Source organism: Triticum urartu, chromosome 7A (assembly GCF_056163025.1).
Source record: "Triticum urartu cultivar PI428250 chromosome 7A, HENAU_Tu73, whole genome shotgun sequence".
In the NCBI taxonomy this organism is placed as follows: domain Eukaryota; kingdom Viridiplantae; phylum Streptophyta; class Magnoliopsida; order Poales; family Poaceae; genus Triticum; species Triticum urartu.
In genome coordinates this window covers 671,976,263-671,993,002 of record NC_141879.1, presented here as the reverse complement: position 1 = coordinate 671,993,002, position 16,740 = coordinate 671,976,263, and the positions used below count along the sequence as shown (strand labels likewise).

Genomic DNA, 16,740 nt, shown 5'->3' with positions numbered 1-16,740 from the left:
GTCTTTACGAATAATTAATAAAGTGGCTACATGCATCTTCCAGATGCAGAGTCCGAAGACCATCCTCCTTTTCCTAAAAAAAAAAGCAAAAGCGAATAATGGTTAGCAAGACAAAGAATAGTTCTATGGACAGTTATTCCAGCTGACATTCTGAAGAAAGAGACAAACACTAGGTTAGCAGCCACTTTGCACCGGCAATCACGCCCAAATAATCTCAACCAAGTGCCTAACGATGTACTGGCACGATCATTAGTTCATTATTACGACTAGCTGAATCGCAAATACCATGTCGAACTAGTTGATTAACGGAATGTATAAAAGTACACTAACAACCTGTCGTGTTCTCTTGACCCGGCTGCTACGACCTACGAGGACGAAGACGAGGTCAGTGCATGCATCGACAATCGTACCACCATCAGCGTGCGTTACCTACCGTACAGTGCGTGCGTCCGTACTCACCGTCTACTCGGTCTCACTTGCACAACAGATTAGATTACCTGACCTGTATGCGCTAGCCAGCCGTGACTTCATCGCTCGAGCTCCCCATTTATGCAGGCCATGCCCATGCAGACCTGATCGGCATCCGACGACCCCGGACGGACCACCATGGCGGCGCCAGCGGTTGCATCGGTGGCTCTGCTCCTGCTCTCCTGTCTAGCGGCGGCGGCGGGAGACGACCGGGACGCGCTGCTGGCGTTCAAGGTCGGCGTGACGCAGGACCCGACGGGCGCGCTCCGGTCTTGGAGCAACGATAGGCGCTTCTGCCGGTGGGCCGGGGTGAACTGCAGCGCCGCGGGGCGCGTCACGACGCTGGACGTCGGCTCGCGCCGCCTCGCCGGCACGCTCTCCCCGGCCGTCGCCGACCTCGCGCACCTCGAGGTCCTCAACCTCACCGACAACGCCTTCACGGGAGCCATCCCGGCCAGCCTCGGCCGGCTCGGGCGCCTCCGGTGGCTCAGCCTCTGCGACAACGCCTTCACCGGCGAGATCCCCGCCGCGCTCCGCGGGCTCGGGAACCTCACCACCGCGTACCTCAACAACAACAACCTCACCGGCGGGGTCCCCGCCTGGCTCGGCGCCATGCCGAAGCTGGCCATGCTGCGTCTGGCCAAGAACTCGCTCTCCGGCCGCATCCCGCCTTCGCTCGCGAACCTCAAGACCATCCAGAACCTCGATCTCGCCGAGAACCTGCTCGAAGGCGAAATCCCCGAGGGCCTCGCGCGCCTCCCGAATCTCCAGTTCTTCACCGTGTACCAGAACCGCCTCTCCGGCAAGATCCCGCCGGGGTTCTTCAACATGTCGTCGCTGCAGGGCCTCGCCCTCACCAACAACGCCTTCCATGGGGAGCTCCCGCCGGGCACAGGCACGCACTCGCCCAACCTCGTGTACCTCTTCCTTGGCGGCAACAACCTCACCGGGCCCATCCCGGCGACGCTCGCCAACGCCACCCAGCTGCAGTTCCTCAGCCTGGCCAACAACAGCTTCACCGGTCAGGTGCCGCCGGAGATCGGCAGGCTCTGCCCCGTGTCGCTGCAGCTGTCCAACAACAAGCTCACGGCGACCGACACCGGCGGCTGGGAGTTCCTGGACAACCTGACGAGCTGCGACGCGCTATCGGAAATATTCCTCGGCGGCAACAAGTTTTCCGGCGCGATGCCGAGCTCCATCGTGCGCCTCTCGACGCTCCAGGCGTTGAGTTTGTCGGGCAATCGCATCTCTGGTGTTATACTGCCGGGCATCGGGAACCTCGTCGGGCTACAGGCGCTGGACCTCCGGCATAATCTCTTCGCCGGCGCGATCCCGGAGGGGATTGGCAAGCTGAAGAACCTCCAAGAGCTGTACTTGCAGGGGAACGAGCTGACCGGGCCGGTGCCGTCCACCATTGGCGACCTCACGCAGCTGCTTAGCCTCGACCTCAGTGACAACTCGTTGAACGGGACGATCCCTCCCAGCCTCGGCAACCTCCAGCGCCTTATGCTGCTCAACCTCTCCCGCAATGGGCTCGCCGGCCATGTCCCGAGGGAACTGTTCGGCCTCACGTCGTTGTCGTCGGCGATGGACGTGTCGGGTAACCAGCTGGACGGCGTACTCCCGCGAGAGGTAGGCCAGCTTGTGAAACTCACGTTCATGACGTTCGCCGGGAACCGCTTATCTGGCGACGTGCCGGCGGAACTCGGGAGCTGCCAGAGCATGGAGTTCCTCGACCTGGACAGCAATCTCTTCGCCGGAAGCATCCCGCCGTCGCTGAGCAAGTTGAAGGGGCTCAGGATGCTAAACCTGTCGAGCAACAGGTTATCCGGCGCCATCCCGCCGGAGCTCGGCCAGATGACGGGGCTGCAAAAACTGGACCTCTCGCGGAACGAACTGTCCGGCGGCGTGCCCGTGGGATTGGAGAACATAAGCTCCCTGGTCGTGCTCGACGTGTCCGGCAACAACCTCGTCGGCAACGTCCCACAGCGTGGCGTGTTCGCGAACGCGACCGGGTTCAAGATGGCCGGCAACAACGCGCTCTGCGGCGGCGCAACGCAGCTCAGGCTGCCGCCGTGCCGGACACTCGCGGATTCCACCACCAGAGGCTCTCACCTGTTCCTCAAGATCGCGCTGCCCGTCATAGGGGCCGCTCTGTGCATCGCCGTACTGCTCACCGTCCTCCTGTGGCGGCGCAAGAGGAAGTCGAGGACCACGAGCACGGCGGCCCGCAGCGTGCTCAACGGCAACTACTACCCAAGGGTGTCCTACGCCGAGCTTGCGAAAGCCACCGACGGTTTCGCCGAGGCGAACCTGGTCGGCGCCGGGAAGTACGGGTCCGTGTACCGCGGCACCCTGGCACTGAAGACGAAAGGAAACCTGGCTCGCGATGCCGTGGCCGTGGCGGTGAAGGTGCTCGACCTCCGGCAAGCCGGGGCGTGCAAGACGTTCCTGTCGGAGTGCGAGACCCTGCGGAGCGTGCGGCACCGGAACCTGATCGGCATCGTCACCTGCTGCGCCAGCGTGGACGCGGCCGGCGGCGAGTTCAGGGCCCTCGTGTTCGACTTCATGCCCAACTCCAGCCTCGACCGGTGGCTGCACCCGGGGCCATCGGACGCGCGCAAGCGTGGCGGCCTGAGCCTGGTCCAGAGGCTGAGCATCGCCGTGGACATCGCCGACGCGCTCAGCTACCTCCACAACAGCTGCGACCCGCCGATCGTGCACTGCGACCTCAAGCCCGGCAACGTGCTCCTCGGCGACGACATGACGGCCCGCATCGGCGACTTCGGCCTCGCCAAGCTGCTGCTCCTCGACACCGCCGGAGGCACCGAGAGCACCATCGGCATCAGGGGCACCATCGGCTACGTCGCGCCGGGTACGTCTCTCTCCATCATGCTACTTTTCCACCATGGCATGTCAGGTGTCACGATCACTTGTCTGAAGAAACTCTTGCGCATGCTGTGCCATTTGCAGAGTACGGCACGACGGGGAGCGTGTCCACGGCCGGCGACGCGTACAGCTACGGGTTGACGCTCCTGGAGATCCTGGCCGGGAAGGCGCCGACGGACGGCGGGCTCGGGGACGGCACGACGCTGCCGGAGTTCGTGGCGGCGGCGTTCCCGGAGAGGATCGAGCAGGTGCTGGACCCGGCCCTGCTGCTGATGGAGGGGCTGGACAGATCAGTCTCTGTTTCGGCTTCGATGTCGACCATGTCGACGGTGTCGACGTCGTATTCGGAGGACAGCGAGGTGCGCGTCACGGCGCGGGACTGCGTGGTCGCCGCCGTGAGGGTCGCGCTGAGCTGCTGCCGGCGGGCGCCGTACGAGAGGATGGGCATGAAGGAGGCCGCCGCCGAGATGCACCTCATCAGAGACGCCTGCCTTCGCGCTTGCGGTGCAAACAAGCCTGTGGTTTAGCTAGCGTGCTCCCTCTGACAGCCGGAGCAGTGAGTTCGATAGATAGCAGGATCTTGCTTCTCCATATTACTCCCTACTGTACAAAGCTAGTGCAATGTTGAGTTATTTATTTTGAAACGGAGTGAGTATATAAACAGATAAACGGGATTACTACATTGGCCTCTGTGCCAAGAGCGGGATGAATGCAAGTGTATTCAGGGAGATGCACCATGGTTTGATCTCCCTTGGCTTATGGGTGCATTAGCAAACATCTAATCATGTGGGAAAAGAAACAGAAGCTATAATAATCTAGTAATGAACAGAAGATAGGTACAGCTCCATTTGGTTCAGGTGACAAGGAATTCAGATTCCTTAGCTTCAAACATCCATTGCCATCTCGCTACCTTAAAAGGATAAGAGCATCTTCAATAGATGGTCCAATTTTGGCGGTCCAAAACCAGAGATGTAAAATTTGGACCGTCAAAAAATGCATTTTGGAGCTCTGAAAAAAGCTCAACTCCAACAGATAATCCAAATTGATAGTCCAAAAAAGCAACTCTAATAGATGGTCCAAAATGAAGATGTAAACAACATACTACTAGTCCATTCAACGTAGTTTAAACATCAAATTCAACATAGTTTCATACATGAACTTCAACTACTACTTATTCAAACTACTAGATAAACTACTCCTCATCGTCGGAGTTGCGGAACTGCGCCCAGAACTCCTCCTTCATCGGGTCGTCGCACCCCTCCTCCTCCTCCTCCTCGTCCGAGAAGTCTGCCCAGTCATCCTCGGAAGAGGACTCGATGGGGATCACCATCGAGGGACCGGCCTCGTCCTCCTTCTTCGGCCCCTTCTTCTTCTGCTCCGCCTCACGCTTCTAGTAGTACTCCAGCTCGGCCTGGACGTACTCCGGATGCTCCCGAGCAAACCTCGCCATCACCTCCTCGTCGGTCTCGCCAGCACTGACGACAACCGACGGCTTCTTCGTCTTCTTCTTCTTCGTCATGATCTTCTTCATGTTGATGCCCTGCGGCACAAGTATCTCCGCTTCCGCCCGACTCTCGATCTTTGGAAACTTGAGGTGCGATCGAGGCCTCTCGGCACGCCACACCGCCACGTCGTAGGCACACGCGGCCTCGTGGGCGGAGGGGTACGTGTCGATCCACCAACGCCTTCCGGTGTCGGAGAACTCCACACCCCAGTTACCGAAGGGCTTCTGCCTCACGCCGAAGAAGCCCGACTTGCCCTTCGGCGTCTTCTTCGGCGCCATCGGAGAGCAGCGGCGGCGTGCGGCCGGGGCGGTGGCGGACGGAGCCGGGCGGGGCGGAGCTGCGGGGCGGCGGCGGCGTGCGGGGCGGTGGCGGACGGAGCTACGACGGGCGGGGCGGTGGCGGACGGAGCTACGACGGGCGGGCGGGCGGAGTTATTTTTACATTTGGACCCTCTATTAGAGATGCTCTAAATACACAATGAAAATGGTCTTTATGAACTCATTTCTCCATAGCTTTGCCATGTGGTTCTGGTGGCAAGGAGTCCAGATTCCTTAGCTGCAATGCCATTTCCCATACCGTCTGTGCTACAACTACGGATGTTTTACAGGACTTTACAGGCAAAGGCTGAGATGGGTTGTTTTAATTGGTGATTAGATGAGGCGGGCCCCATCCTGAAAATGAGGGGGGGGGGGGGGGGGGGGGGGGATTAGTGAGGTGAGAAGGGCCTGTCTGTAACCTCCTGTAAAAACAATCCGTATGTTTAGCATTTTTGTTCCCATATGCCTTCTGAACTCACTTTTTATTTATTTTCCCATTATTGTCCTTAAATACTGCACGACAAATGTAAAGTAAAAAACAATGGGCAAAGAAGGAAAGGGAACACAGGGAAGATACTGAATATGAAAGATATCGACACTCACAAACACATGACGCTGGATATTACAAAGATAGTGTGGCAAAACCATGGAGGAACAACGGCTACATTATTCTTTGCCGTTAAATTTAACCCTTGTTCATCCTTCAGGATGGACACGGTCCGGTTCGGTCCATGATCGAGCCACCGTTTGGACTGGCCGGCAGCGGTCCGGACCAGACCGGAACGACCAGTCTTGCCGTCCTGTTTCTTAGGACCGGACCGGTAGAGGCAAAGCTCGGGCCAGCCCGAGCGGACCGGACAACCACCATCAGTAACGAGGTGCGTGGGAGCAGCGGCGAGGTAGGCGACGTGCAGGAGTGCTCTGGCGAGGTGGAAAACACCGCGGGCGCCGCTCGAGGTGGGCGACGTGCGCGGGCGGCGCGGCTGTTACTCATGAACGTGGACTCATTACTAGTTTTTGTGTTGCATGCAAGTAATATAGCACGTGCATGAACCCACGATTTGCAGTGCGCCGGCCTTGCCGTGATTAGCGGCTCAAATCGGACGTGTAGATAATCGTCAGATGGTGCCGTAATTTTTGGAACCAACCTTGTTTCCCTCGTACTTGCTGTTTTCTGTTCGACTGAAAAAAAAACCGCAAAAGAAACGGCACCGTGGATGGCGTGTGATTATAGGAAGCGCCCGGTATTAAATCTAGCTCCTTCCAAAAAAAGCACTTGCCTCATTTGTTGGATGAGAAAATTACGGAGGAGCATTTCTCTGCGTGCGTGCTGTGCTGAAATAGTATCACGGCCGGGCGTTTTTCCCACAGTCCAAAAAATAGTATTTGCCGTGCCATGGCACTGAAATCCGCAGCCATGGCATGAATTGGTCCGACGGTTGGGGTCGACGGCATGGGTAGAACTCGCGAACGGCGGCGGTGCACGCACGACAGCGACGGCAAGAGGCCACAGGACACGGGGAGGAGAGGAAGGAAGGTGTGGGCAAGCTCAGGGACATGGTGGTTCAGCCCAGTTCAGCCGGTGGCCGCGACGACGAGGAAGAGCAATAACGATGACTATGTTTTCTCGGTCCGTTCGGTTGGACCGGTTAAAGACCGGACTGGACCGAGATTTTTTCGGGCCTGATGTGGCAGACCGAACCGGCCATTTTATGTAGCGTGCCAGGACCGAGCGGGCCAAGACCGAACGGGCCATGAGCGGGCCGAAAAGCCCGCTTGGTACGTCCAGCCTGATTCATCCTATTCCATTACAACAAGTCTAGATTTGACATATATAAATTGTTTTGCCTGTCATAGACCTACAATCATCATGGAACATGATTCGCTGTAATATCAAGAGACTACTCAACTACATAATCTAAATATAAAAGTATAAGCAGAACAGAACCATATTAGAACGGGAGCACGCAGTCAAAGGAAAAAATGTGTGATTCACTTAAATGCTCTAGAAAGGTCTTTAAAAAATTACAATGAGGTCAGCACAATCATATTACAATGGGACTACACAATCATAGAAAACCCTTTTGTGCTTCACTTCAAAGCCCTAGAGGTCTACACAAATGTTAAGAAAACATTACAAGGATGTAAGACTTTGCACATAGGGCAAAATTAGCAGGACCGCTGTACATCGGTTTCTCTCCAAAACCGTACAAAAAAGCTTCAAGCAAGTAATGAAGTTTGAATCAAGAAAATGGACAACACAAAGCATGTGGTGATTTCAATACCGTGGAGCACTGAGCAGTACATTATTCAGTGATCCAAAATTGCAAAATACTAAAATGAAGGTGGTTCTTCATATTCCATTTTGCCCTAGAGTATGTGTAAGAATATACTATTACAGGCCGAATGTGTTTTTTCATAGAAAAGACCAATCAAAAATAAATAAAAACGTATTTTCTATTCAGCAAATGAAGAATTCACTTGTCCACATAGACAAATACAATTATATGTAGCAAGCATAAATGGACTGGACTTAGTTAAATAAACACTCTAAGTTGAATAGTAGTATAGAACAGTGGTCTTGCATCCAAGGTTGGAAAAAGCGGTAGGCGTAAGCGAGGCGGTTGGCCTTCGCCTAGTGCCTAGGTGGTAATATAGTTTTCACTCGTAGTGTATTTGTGATTATTATATGAGTGTTGATATTAGTTTAGGACATATAAATAAGTTAATTACCGTCTACTGCCAATGAAATATAACCCGTTTGGCATATCAGTGCAGTATGTGGCATGATTTCTTGCTTGGGTAGGCAATTCTTTGCTTGCCCTACCTAGACCTCCATTTATGCCCTAGGCGAGGCGGTTGGCCATTGCCTAGCGCCTAGGCGTGCCTAAGCACTTCCTATGCACTGCCTTTTCCAACAGAGCTTGCATCTCAGATCTCCACAAAATGAGAATTATGCATTTTTAACTTTGAATTAGCAAAATGAAACTAGAAACTAGAGTTTGAAATATGAACGGCAAAAGAATTGTCAGATATAGGATCCATTATATAAAAAACCTGTTTTGCAGTATTAGAAAAATATGAATGGATAAAAACAATTAAATTAGATTAACTGGCAGGGACTCAAGACAGAAAGTAGATAATGTGTTACTACTGAAGTTTTTTGTTTTGAGGGAGGTAGCAGGTAGGTGATGGGTGATGAGGGGGCTAACCTTTTTTCTTAGCGGGTGACGAGGGGGCTAACTGAATGAAAATTTGGCGTCACAGCCCGGAATGTCATGGGTCGGACCCATTAGACCTTGTACAATGGGAGGTATTTAGAGAGGTGCTTAGGAAAATAAACCGAGTTTTTCTGAAGCACCGGTGTCTATTTCTACAGAAGAGACGCTTAGTTAAGCGTCTATCCTGTACAAATAAGCACCGGTGCTTAAAGAAAGCTTGGTTTATTTCTCTAAGCACCTCCCCTAACCATCTTCCATTGTACAAGACCTTACTAGGCCTCGTTCCAGCGTTTCTCCCACTCAGGTGCGCCGCCGGCCCTCTTCCTCTCTCCCTCCTCTCTGTTGCGCCGCTGGCCCTCTCCCTTGCTCCACATCCTGCACTGCCGGACCTCTCCCTCGATCCATCTCCTGCGCTGCCGGTTTTCTTCCTTGCTCCTTCTCCTGCGCTCCACCAGCCCTCTCTTCCTTCGATCTGCGTGGGCGGCTGATTCATCTCATCCTCTCCCCATCTGTAGGATACACAAGTGGAAGAAGGCAGGGGTGTAGGTGCTACTCAGGCGCGGCGGCAGAGCGAAGCACACCCTCCTCTCCTAAGGTACGAACCTCTCTTCCTCTCCCCATGTATATGCTGCTGTCCAGTAAATTTTTTGCCGCTGTCCAGTTACACATTTTTGTTAAAATTGCTGTTGTCCAGGACATCTTTGCAATATATGGTGATGTGTACTATTCTTGATAGCATGCATCAATTGTAGATGGTCAAGAAGACATACAAAAGAAAAAAAATGATGGTTAGGGGAGCCGCTGTTTTCTTCGCACTTGCTGCAATGGTAGTCATTGTTCGTGCTACTCCCTTTCAAACCACGACGAGTAATTTGGAACGGAGGGAGTATAATATAAGGAAGAGAAGACCACGTATTACATGTGGCCCAATGCATGAAAGAGATCGAATCAGATTGATTATCTAAACCAATTTTTTTGGCAAAAGCGATGTGTTGTGTAAAAACATGTTAAGGTTTGAAAGAGCTGTGTTCTTATGCTTATGTGACATACTGAGGGATCGCAATTTGTTAGAAGACAGTCCACATCTTATCGTGGAGCAGCAATTAGCGATGTTTTTGGATACAGTTGGGCATAACCTTCGAAATAGGGTTATTTCAGCCATTTTTTGTAGATCATACGGCACAATCAACATCTTTTTTAGAAAGGCTCTTCATGCCATAGGCGACCTTTGTAATGATTATATAAGGCCACCATCATTGGAGACCCCCACCAAAATTGCAGGAAATCATCGAGCGAGCAAGGCCCACTTCTAACGCTCGTTGCATCCTCCCTGATTCCCACCCTGCTCTTCTTCATCGCGAGTGCCGGCGGCGGTGTAACGCCCCAGACACACCCACCAGTGGTCGTTACTCCTGGCGGGATCTAGACTGGCCCCACAGATCAATACTAGTCTTTTCTGCGCACTTTGTCCTCACTCGTGCGCACCCGGGAGCAACTTCCCGGTCGGTCACCCATCCTGACACTACTCCAAGCTGAGCACGCTTAACTTTGGAGTTCTGTCCGAATGGGCTCCTGAAAAAGAAGGAATTCTTATTGATATGAGTAGTCTATCATCCCTATTAAGCCAGGTTATCACAGGCGGCTGGTAGAGACGCGAGCCGAGAGGTGCAGGAGGCTACAAGTGGAGAGACCGAGCGAGCGATGGGCCGGAGGATCCTCAACGATGCGTTGCGCATGATGGTGAACGCGGAGCGGCGGGGGAAGGCTACGGCGCAACTCCAGCCCATCTCCGGCGTCATGATCTCGTTCCTCAACATCATGAAGCACAAAGGTACCAGCTACTATGTGCTCCCTCTCATCAGGCTGCTGCATGGTGCTACCTACTGATGTAATAATCTTGTATTTGAATCACTATGCATTATACACCTTCATTTCTCGAGAGCAAGTGAAAAAATAAGTTATTTGGGTTAGTGGCTGCCTTTTCTTTTCAGAGTTTATTTGGGTTAGTGGCTGCCTTTTCTTTTCAGAGTTCTCAGCTTGGTGCTACCTACTGATGTAATAATTTTGACTTCAGCATGTGAAAAGAAAGGATTTTTTTATAAACTTGTAATGTTGTTTGGTCTCTTATGTTTGCTCGGCTAATATCTGTGTTGTGCCCCTGCCTCCTGCCCCCGCAGTTGCAATTTAAGCTGTTCAGAGTTTATGAGAACATTTCTTTTACTTTGCTATTTTACCTTGAAATTTATTTTCCTGACTTTTTTCAGGTTACATAAAAAATTTCGAGGTATTTGATCCACATAGGGTTGGAAAAATCACCGTGGAACTTAAGGGAAGGATTAAAGATTGCAAAGCTCTCACTTACAGGCAGGATCTCAAGGCTATGGAAATAGAAAAAATACAGAACTAGGATGCTTCCAACAGGCAGGTATGTTGTCAACTCATATTTGATTTTTGTGAACATTCATATCTTCTGTTAGTTGAGGGATACAATTATCTTGCTTGGTCTATTTTGATATTGTTATGGATACCGAATGGACCAGGAAGGTGAAGATATGGTGTGCCAGACCTTGCTAGTTTAAATGTACATTAGGGTTAGGAGCAACTAATATTTGCTAGATCAGACAATATTTTACTTTTACTAGTACGTAGGGGATGTTTGGTTTGTAGTCTAAGTGTGCCACCCCGAACCATTGTCATGCCACAACATCTTAGGCATGTGTTTTGTTCATTGCCACACTTTTCTAGATACACGGTCGACATGTCATAGGCTCAGTTTTTTTGCCAAATCCTACCACACTTGTGGTGAACATTTTGTTCGCCACACTTTGCCCAAGGTTAGATGTGGCTAAGTTAGTCATGAACCAATTATGCCTGAAAAGTTTTGAAAACATTCTAATCAACATGCCATTGTGGGTTGTGGCAGATTTTTGAGTAATTGAGTAAATAAATTAAGCCATGGAAGAATATAGCATAAATGTTCATCTTTCCCTGCTGCAAAAACCACTTTTGGAAAGCAAGGCAAGTGAAAAACTCTACAGGTTATCTCTTTTGTATGACAGACCATAGAAGGTTTGCTAACTTAGTTGAATTGTTTTGCCACAAATAAGAGTCCTATATCTTTTCATTTAGAGATGACTGGCAAGTGAGTAGAAGCACATCTCAGGGAAATTCACTAGTAGAAAACAGGGCTATGGTCCAGGCCGGCTCAGCCCATTAGTCTCGGTTCAGTCTAGAACCGGGACTAATGTGAGCATTGGTCCCGGTTCGTGCGGCTAAGGCATTAGTCCCGGTTCATCTAGACCTTTTGGTCCCGGTTGGTGGGATGAACCGGGACCAATGGGCCTCGCTCCTGGCCCACAACCATTGGTCCCGGTTCGTGCCACAAACCGGGACTAAAGATTAGACCTTTAGTCCCGGTTTAAGGCACGAACCGGGACTAATGGGGATGAGACCTTTAGTCCCGGTTCGTGCCACGAACCGGTACGAACCGGTACTAAAGGTCCCATTTTCAAACTATCCCCCCCTGGATCGCCTTTTCAGTTTTAAAAAAAATAAAAGAAAATGATGGAAATGTCAAAAAAATAAAAGAAAATAAGTTTCACATGTGATATGTGGTCTAGTTGTTGGGAAAATTTACAAATATGAATTTCGACTTTATTTACAAAATCTCTCTGGAATTTGTAAAATGGGCATAACTTTTGCATACGAACTCGGATGAAAAAGTTTTTTATATGAAAAATCATCTACTCGAAAAGTTACATCCGATGGAGACCGTCTACGGCCTGTTTGCAAATTTCTAGAATCCTCAAATTCCAAAAGGAAAAAAAGTTATGCTCAAATTTCAGTTTTTTTAAATTTTCAGTAAATCTGGTCAAACTATGGTCAAACTACTTATTCAAGAAGTATTAGTGTTACTAAATAATTATTCAAGAATATTAGTGTTATTAAATAATTATTTCACCTTTTTTGAATTTTGGTCAAATCTGGTCAAACTATGGTCAAACTACTTATTCAAAAATATTAGTGTTACTAAAAAATTATTGTTTTTTAGAACAATAGTTTTAAACTCAAACAGTGAAATATGTGACTTCATGCTCAAGCTAAATTCCTGAGGGTTAATAGGATTGACATCTTACTATTGTCAGGAAAACAACAAGTGTAGACTTGGAAACGAGGGAGAATAGAACCCGGAAGTTAAGCGTGCTCAGGCTGGAGTAGTGAGAGGATGGGTGACCGTTCGGGTAGTGAGATGATTTAGAATGATGAGGGGTGATTAGAGATTAGAGGTTAAAATAATTCAGAAATTTGAAAATAAAAAAATTCAAAAAAAATTCCAAAATTTTTTTTTAAAAAAAAATCAGGAAATTTCCTTTAGTCCCGGTTGGTAACCGGGACTAAAGGTGGACCGGCCACGTGGAGGGACTAAAGTGTCGGTACTAACTGATACTGTTACGTAGTGTAAACTTTCTTGCCGTTACTCGTATTATTCGGATCTCCTTCGATCCCATCTCTGGTTCGGATGTCAAATTAAGCACTTGTAGCTAAACTTACTTCAGAATGCTTATTTGTCCTGCTTTATTATGTGCTATTCATTTATTTTGTAGAGTTAGTGTGTTATTTCTAACACATTTCCTTTTCGTGCTCTTATTTGCTTTGCAGTGGGGCTATGTTGTGGTGACCACCCCAAATGGCGTTTTAGATCACGAGGAAGCAATTAGGCAGAATGTGGGCGGCCAGGTCCTCGGTTACTTCCATTAAGAAGGAAACACAGTCATCCCATGCTGAATCAGCCCTGGGCTGCATTGTTTATCTTTCTGTTATGACTGAAGTCATTTTATTTGGACATTTAGAGCTTGCTGCTTTTGTTCATGGCCAACAGAAAATGGCGACACTGACATAAATATTGCAATCCTTCTTTGGGACAGATATTTCTGTAGGCGTAATACACCCATGTACTTTGAGATACACGAGTAACATTCTAGTTCGAGCATCTATGATCTTGCTGAGAACCTTGTCGCAGCCACTTTTCCATAATCGAGGATTTAAAGCACGGCTAATTTGGGCTATGTTTACGTTCTTGCTCGAGGCAGTGTTGATCATTATTGTTGCAAGATTATGCAAATTGATACACAGGTTGTCTATACATGTTCATGTTCATGCATGGAGCGTAGGTGGTGAGATATTAGCAACCCTGGCCTCACGATCTTGTTTCTGCTAGAACATGATGTGCTCGCTCTTTCTGCTGTCCGCCTCCCTGGATCTTTTCCTCATTAGCTGCCCAACGCGAGGATCTTGAGTCTCCTCGGCTGCTGCCCCGGCGGCGGCGGCAAAGAAATTGGGGCTGTTGATGGCCAGATAGCCATGGAAGACGAGCACGGAAGGGGCGTCGTGCTGCGGCTGATCTGGAAGGGCGCGCCATGGGCGGTGAGGGAGGAGAATTTGCTTGGGATGGTGCCGGCGGTTGGACCTTGGACGTGCTCTGGCTGTTGGTCGTGCGCGTGCTAGTGCTGCTCCTGCTCACAGAGAAGAAAGAGACAGGGGTGAGAGAGGGCAGAGGTGGAAGAAAGGAAGGTGTGCTTTGAGATTCGTTTTGCTAGGTGTCATCATCATCAGGAGAGGGTCGGGTCGCACGAAGTGGGACGTACGACCCGGGGGAAGTAAAAGAATTTTTTCTTTGCCCTAGCCATTCACTTCACCTAGACCTGGGAATAGTTTGACATCCAAACTAAACCCAGCCCAAACCATATGACTACACCTCCAGCAATCAAACCGAACCAAACCAAATTAATTAAGCTAGCATCCAAACCAAAACCAAACTACATGCGTTTTCCACCCAGACCAATCCAAACCATATGCCATTTATGGATTTAACCCATAGTTTCAATCCATGGACAAGGAATAAGAATGGCAACCCAGTTTTACTAGGAAAAGGATAGCTTCCTGACTAACTAAGTAGCCGTTGGATGTTACAGCATGGGGTCTAAAATTATTACACATAATACTGGATGTTACACAATAACTCAGTTACATAATTCATTTTACATAGTTGCTGGACATCCATCTCCCTTTTCTGAATGGTTTCTTCTACCCCGGCTTTCGTGTTGATACCTGAGTGTATTAACAGGTACATCAGAATGATATATAGCAATCGCCGCACTTTAACACGACCATATCTCACTAGTAGAACACAGATTTCTTCAATTCAAAAAATCTGCAGCCTTAGAAGAATATCACTCCTATGGTTGCTACGCTCTGTTTTTATCTTCACATGGAAAGCAAGAATTCCCTATGGATGCTTCTAAAGAAACAAAGAAAAATTGAACGTCCATCACATCCCTGTCACTATACACTGTTAGTATGTGGTCAAATCAAGAGAATTTTCGTGACGGGAAAGCAGAGTATTTTGACCAAAGAATATTATGTCACTTGAGACTAGTTTGCTGAGGTGAAGTGTGAACCATCACTCAAAGTCCAAGGAGAATTGACCAAATATCACTCTATTTGGCACATCAATTTCTCTGTGCATAATCAGTCAAATTTGGCAACAAGAAAGGTATTATATTTATGTACTAAAGTGTAAATGAATATAACTTGGGGCATCCAGCACAGTTAACTATACTACTAGTAGTACTAGTTGTTTCATAATCTACAATATGTATCGCTGACAGAATGATGAAGATTTAGACCGGAACCTCTCGGCAACATGATGAAGATTTAGACGGGAACATTAGCATTACAGCCATGACATGAGACGGTCTAAAACTGAATCTATGCAAATGTCCATATATTTTACTTACCAATTTGTTAACATAAGACCTTTTCTTCATTAGGCTGTCCCACTTGGGCCTGCACTTTCAAAGTACATGTTAAGCAACATAAAGCTTTCTCAGTATACTAGTAAAGAAGTTTCCAGACCAAACAGGGAAAATAATATCATACCTTCATTATTTGGAATTTTGATAAGCCAATCTTTTCCGCAAACTAAAGCCTCAAGCGTTTCGGGCGTCATCGAGCATCGGGAATCTCCTAAAGTCCTTCCACTGCAACTGAATGCTGATTCAGATGACACGGTGCTAAAAGGTATTGCAAGGAAATCACGAGCCATGGTTGAGAGCATGGGATATTTTTCAGCATGTGTTTTCCACCATATCAAAATATCAAAACTTCCCCCGGAGCTGTCGAAATTTTTCTCCAAATACATGTCCAGCTCAGACTTTGGTTGCATGTACGACCTCCTTCTTGACTTGTATTGAGCAAACTCTTCTTCCAGCCTCCTTTTGCCAAGAACTGGTGATCCTATATTGGCGCTGACTTGCCGAGATACCGAGTGCTCGGTGGTTCTTCTGGCTTCCTCGTATTTCTCATAATACGACCTCATCATGTCTTTTACACCTTCTAGACACTTCTCAATATCATCCACATTTTCACAATACTTTTCAAAGAAGAATTCCAAGAAGTCAGATTTCTTGGTTGGATCTAACACCGTTGCGATGACAACTGCAACATTCAGTTTTGACTCTTTCCAGTATTTATCAAACTTTTGGCCCATAGCATAGACAAGGTTTGACATAGTGCCACTAGTGCTCCACTGAGGGTCCCTTAGCGCTTGGCGGATGCACAACACCATGTGCAAAAAAAGATGGGCTGTTGGTGTTCTATCGGCTGATACTAACTTTGTCGCTTCTTCAAAAGCTTTTAGAAATGCGCACATTACTTCAGCATTAGTCCACTCCACATCGTCCGGTGCTATTTCACCATTTTCACTTGCATAATTATTGAGGGCTCCCTTGTATTCCAGAGCTTCTCCAATCATTAGATATGTAGAGTTCCAACGGTTTGGAATATCAAGATTTATGCCAACAGCCTTTTCAGGAAGATCCAAATTTGTGGCAATCGCATTGAAGGATTGAATTCTTGATGGCGAAGAAGCGATATGCCTTAAAAGTTCACGGATTTTTTCTATGGTCTTGTGCACATATCTTGTTCCATCTTGAACTAAGATATTAAGGATGTGTGCCGAACACCTTACATGAAAATCCACACCACCAAACAACATGCCATGGTCTTGATGTTGCACAAATGAGTCAACTGCCGGTTTATTGTTTGCTGCATTGTCCAAGGTCAAAGTAAACAATTTCCTTTTGATGCCCCATTCATTCAAACACTTGCACAAAGTCTCTTCAATGGCCGCACTTGTGTGTGGATACTTGACTTTTTTGAAGGATATGACCTTCTTCTTCAGGTTGAAATTGACATCAATGTAGTGAGCGGTAACACACATATAGCCTAGTTCTTGTACAGAGGTCCACATGTCCGAGGTCAAACAAACACGGGAATCAA

General features: G+C 48.7%; 1 protein-coding gene and 2 pseudogenes across 1 annotated transcript; 2 read left to right on the top strand and 1 right to left on the bottom strand.

Annotated features, from left to right (window-relative positions):
- Positions 1 to 470: 470 nt before the first annotated feature.
- Positions 471 to 4,043, top strand: LOC125523546 (uncharacterized). Its single transcript, XM_048688574.2, has 2 exons — positions 471 to 3,343; positions 3,442 to 4,043. The coding sequence occupies exons 1-2, from the start codon at positions 607 to 609 to the stop codon at positions 3,882 to 3,884; spliced, it is 3,180 nt and encodes a 1,059-aa protein (XP_048544531.2). The 5' UTR covers positions 471 to 606; the 3' UTR covers positions 3,885 to 4,043.
- A 506-nt stretch (positions 4,044 to 4,549) lies between these two features.
- On the bottom strand, positions 4,550 to 5,140 carry LOC125525255 (uncharacterized; annotated as a pseudogene).
- A 4,961-nt stretch (positions 5,141 to 10,101) lies between these two features.
- LOC125525667 (small ribosomal subunit protein uS8my-like) lies at positions 10,102 to 13,468 on the top strand (annotated as a pseudogene).
- The last annotated feature ends 3,272 nt before the right edge of the window (positions 13,469 to 16,740 follow it).

Coding starts and splice junctions, on each gene's coding strand:
- LOC125523546 (XM_048688574.2), top strand. CDS start 607: ATGGCGGCGCCAGCGGTTGCATCGGTGGCTCTGCTCCTGCTCTCCTGT. Junction 3,344..3,441: donor CATCGGCTACGTCGCGCCGG/GTACGTCTCTCT, acceptor TGCCATTTGCAG/AGTACGGCACGACGGGGAGC.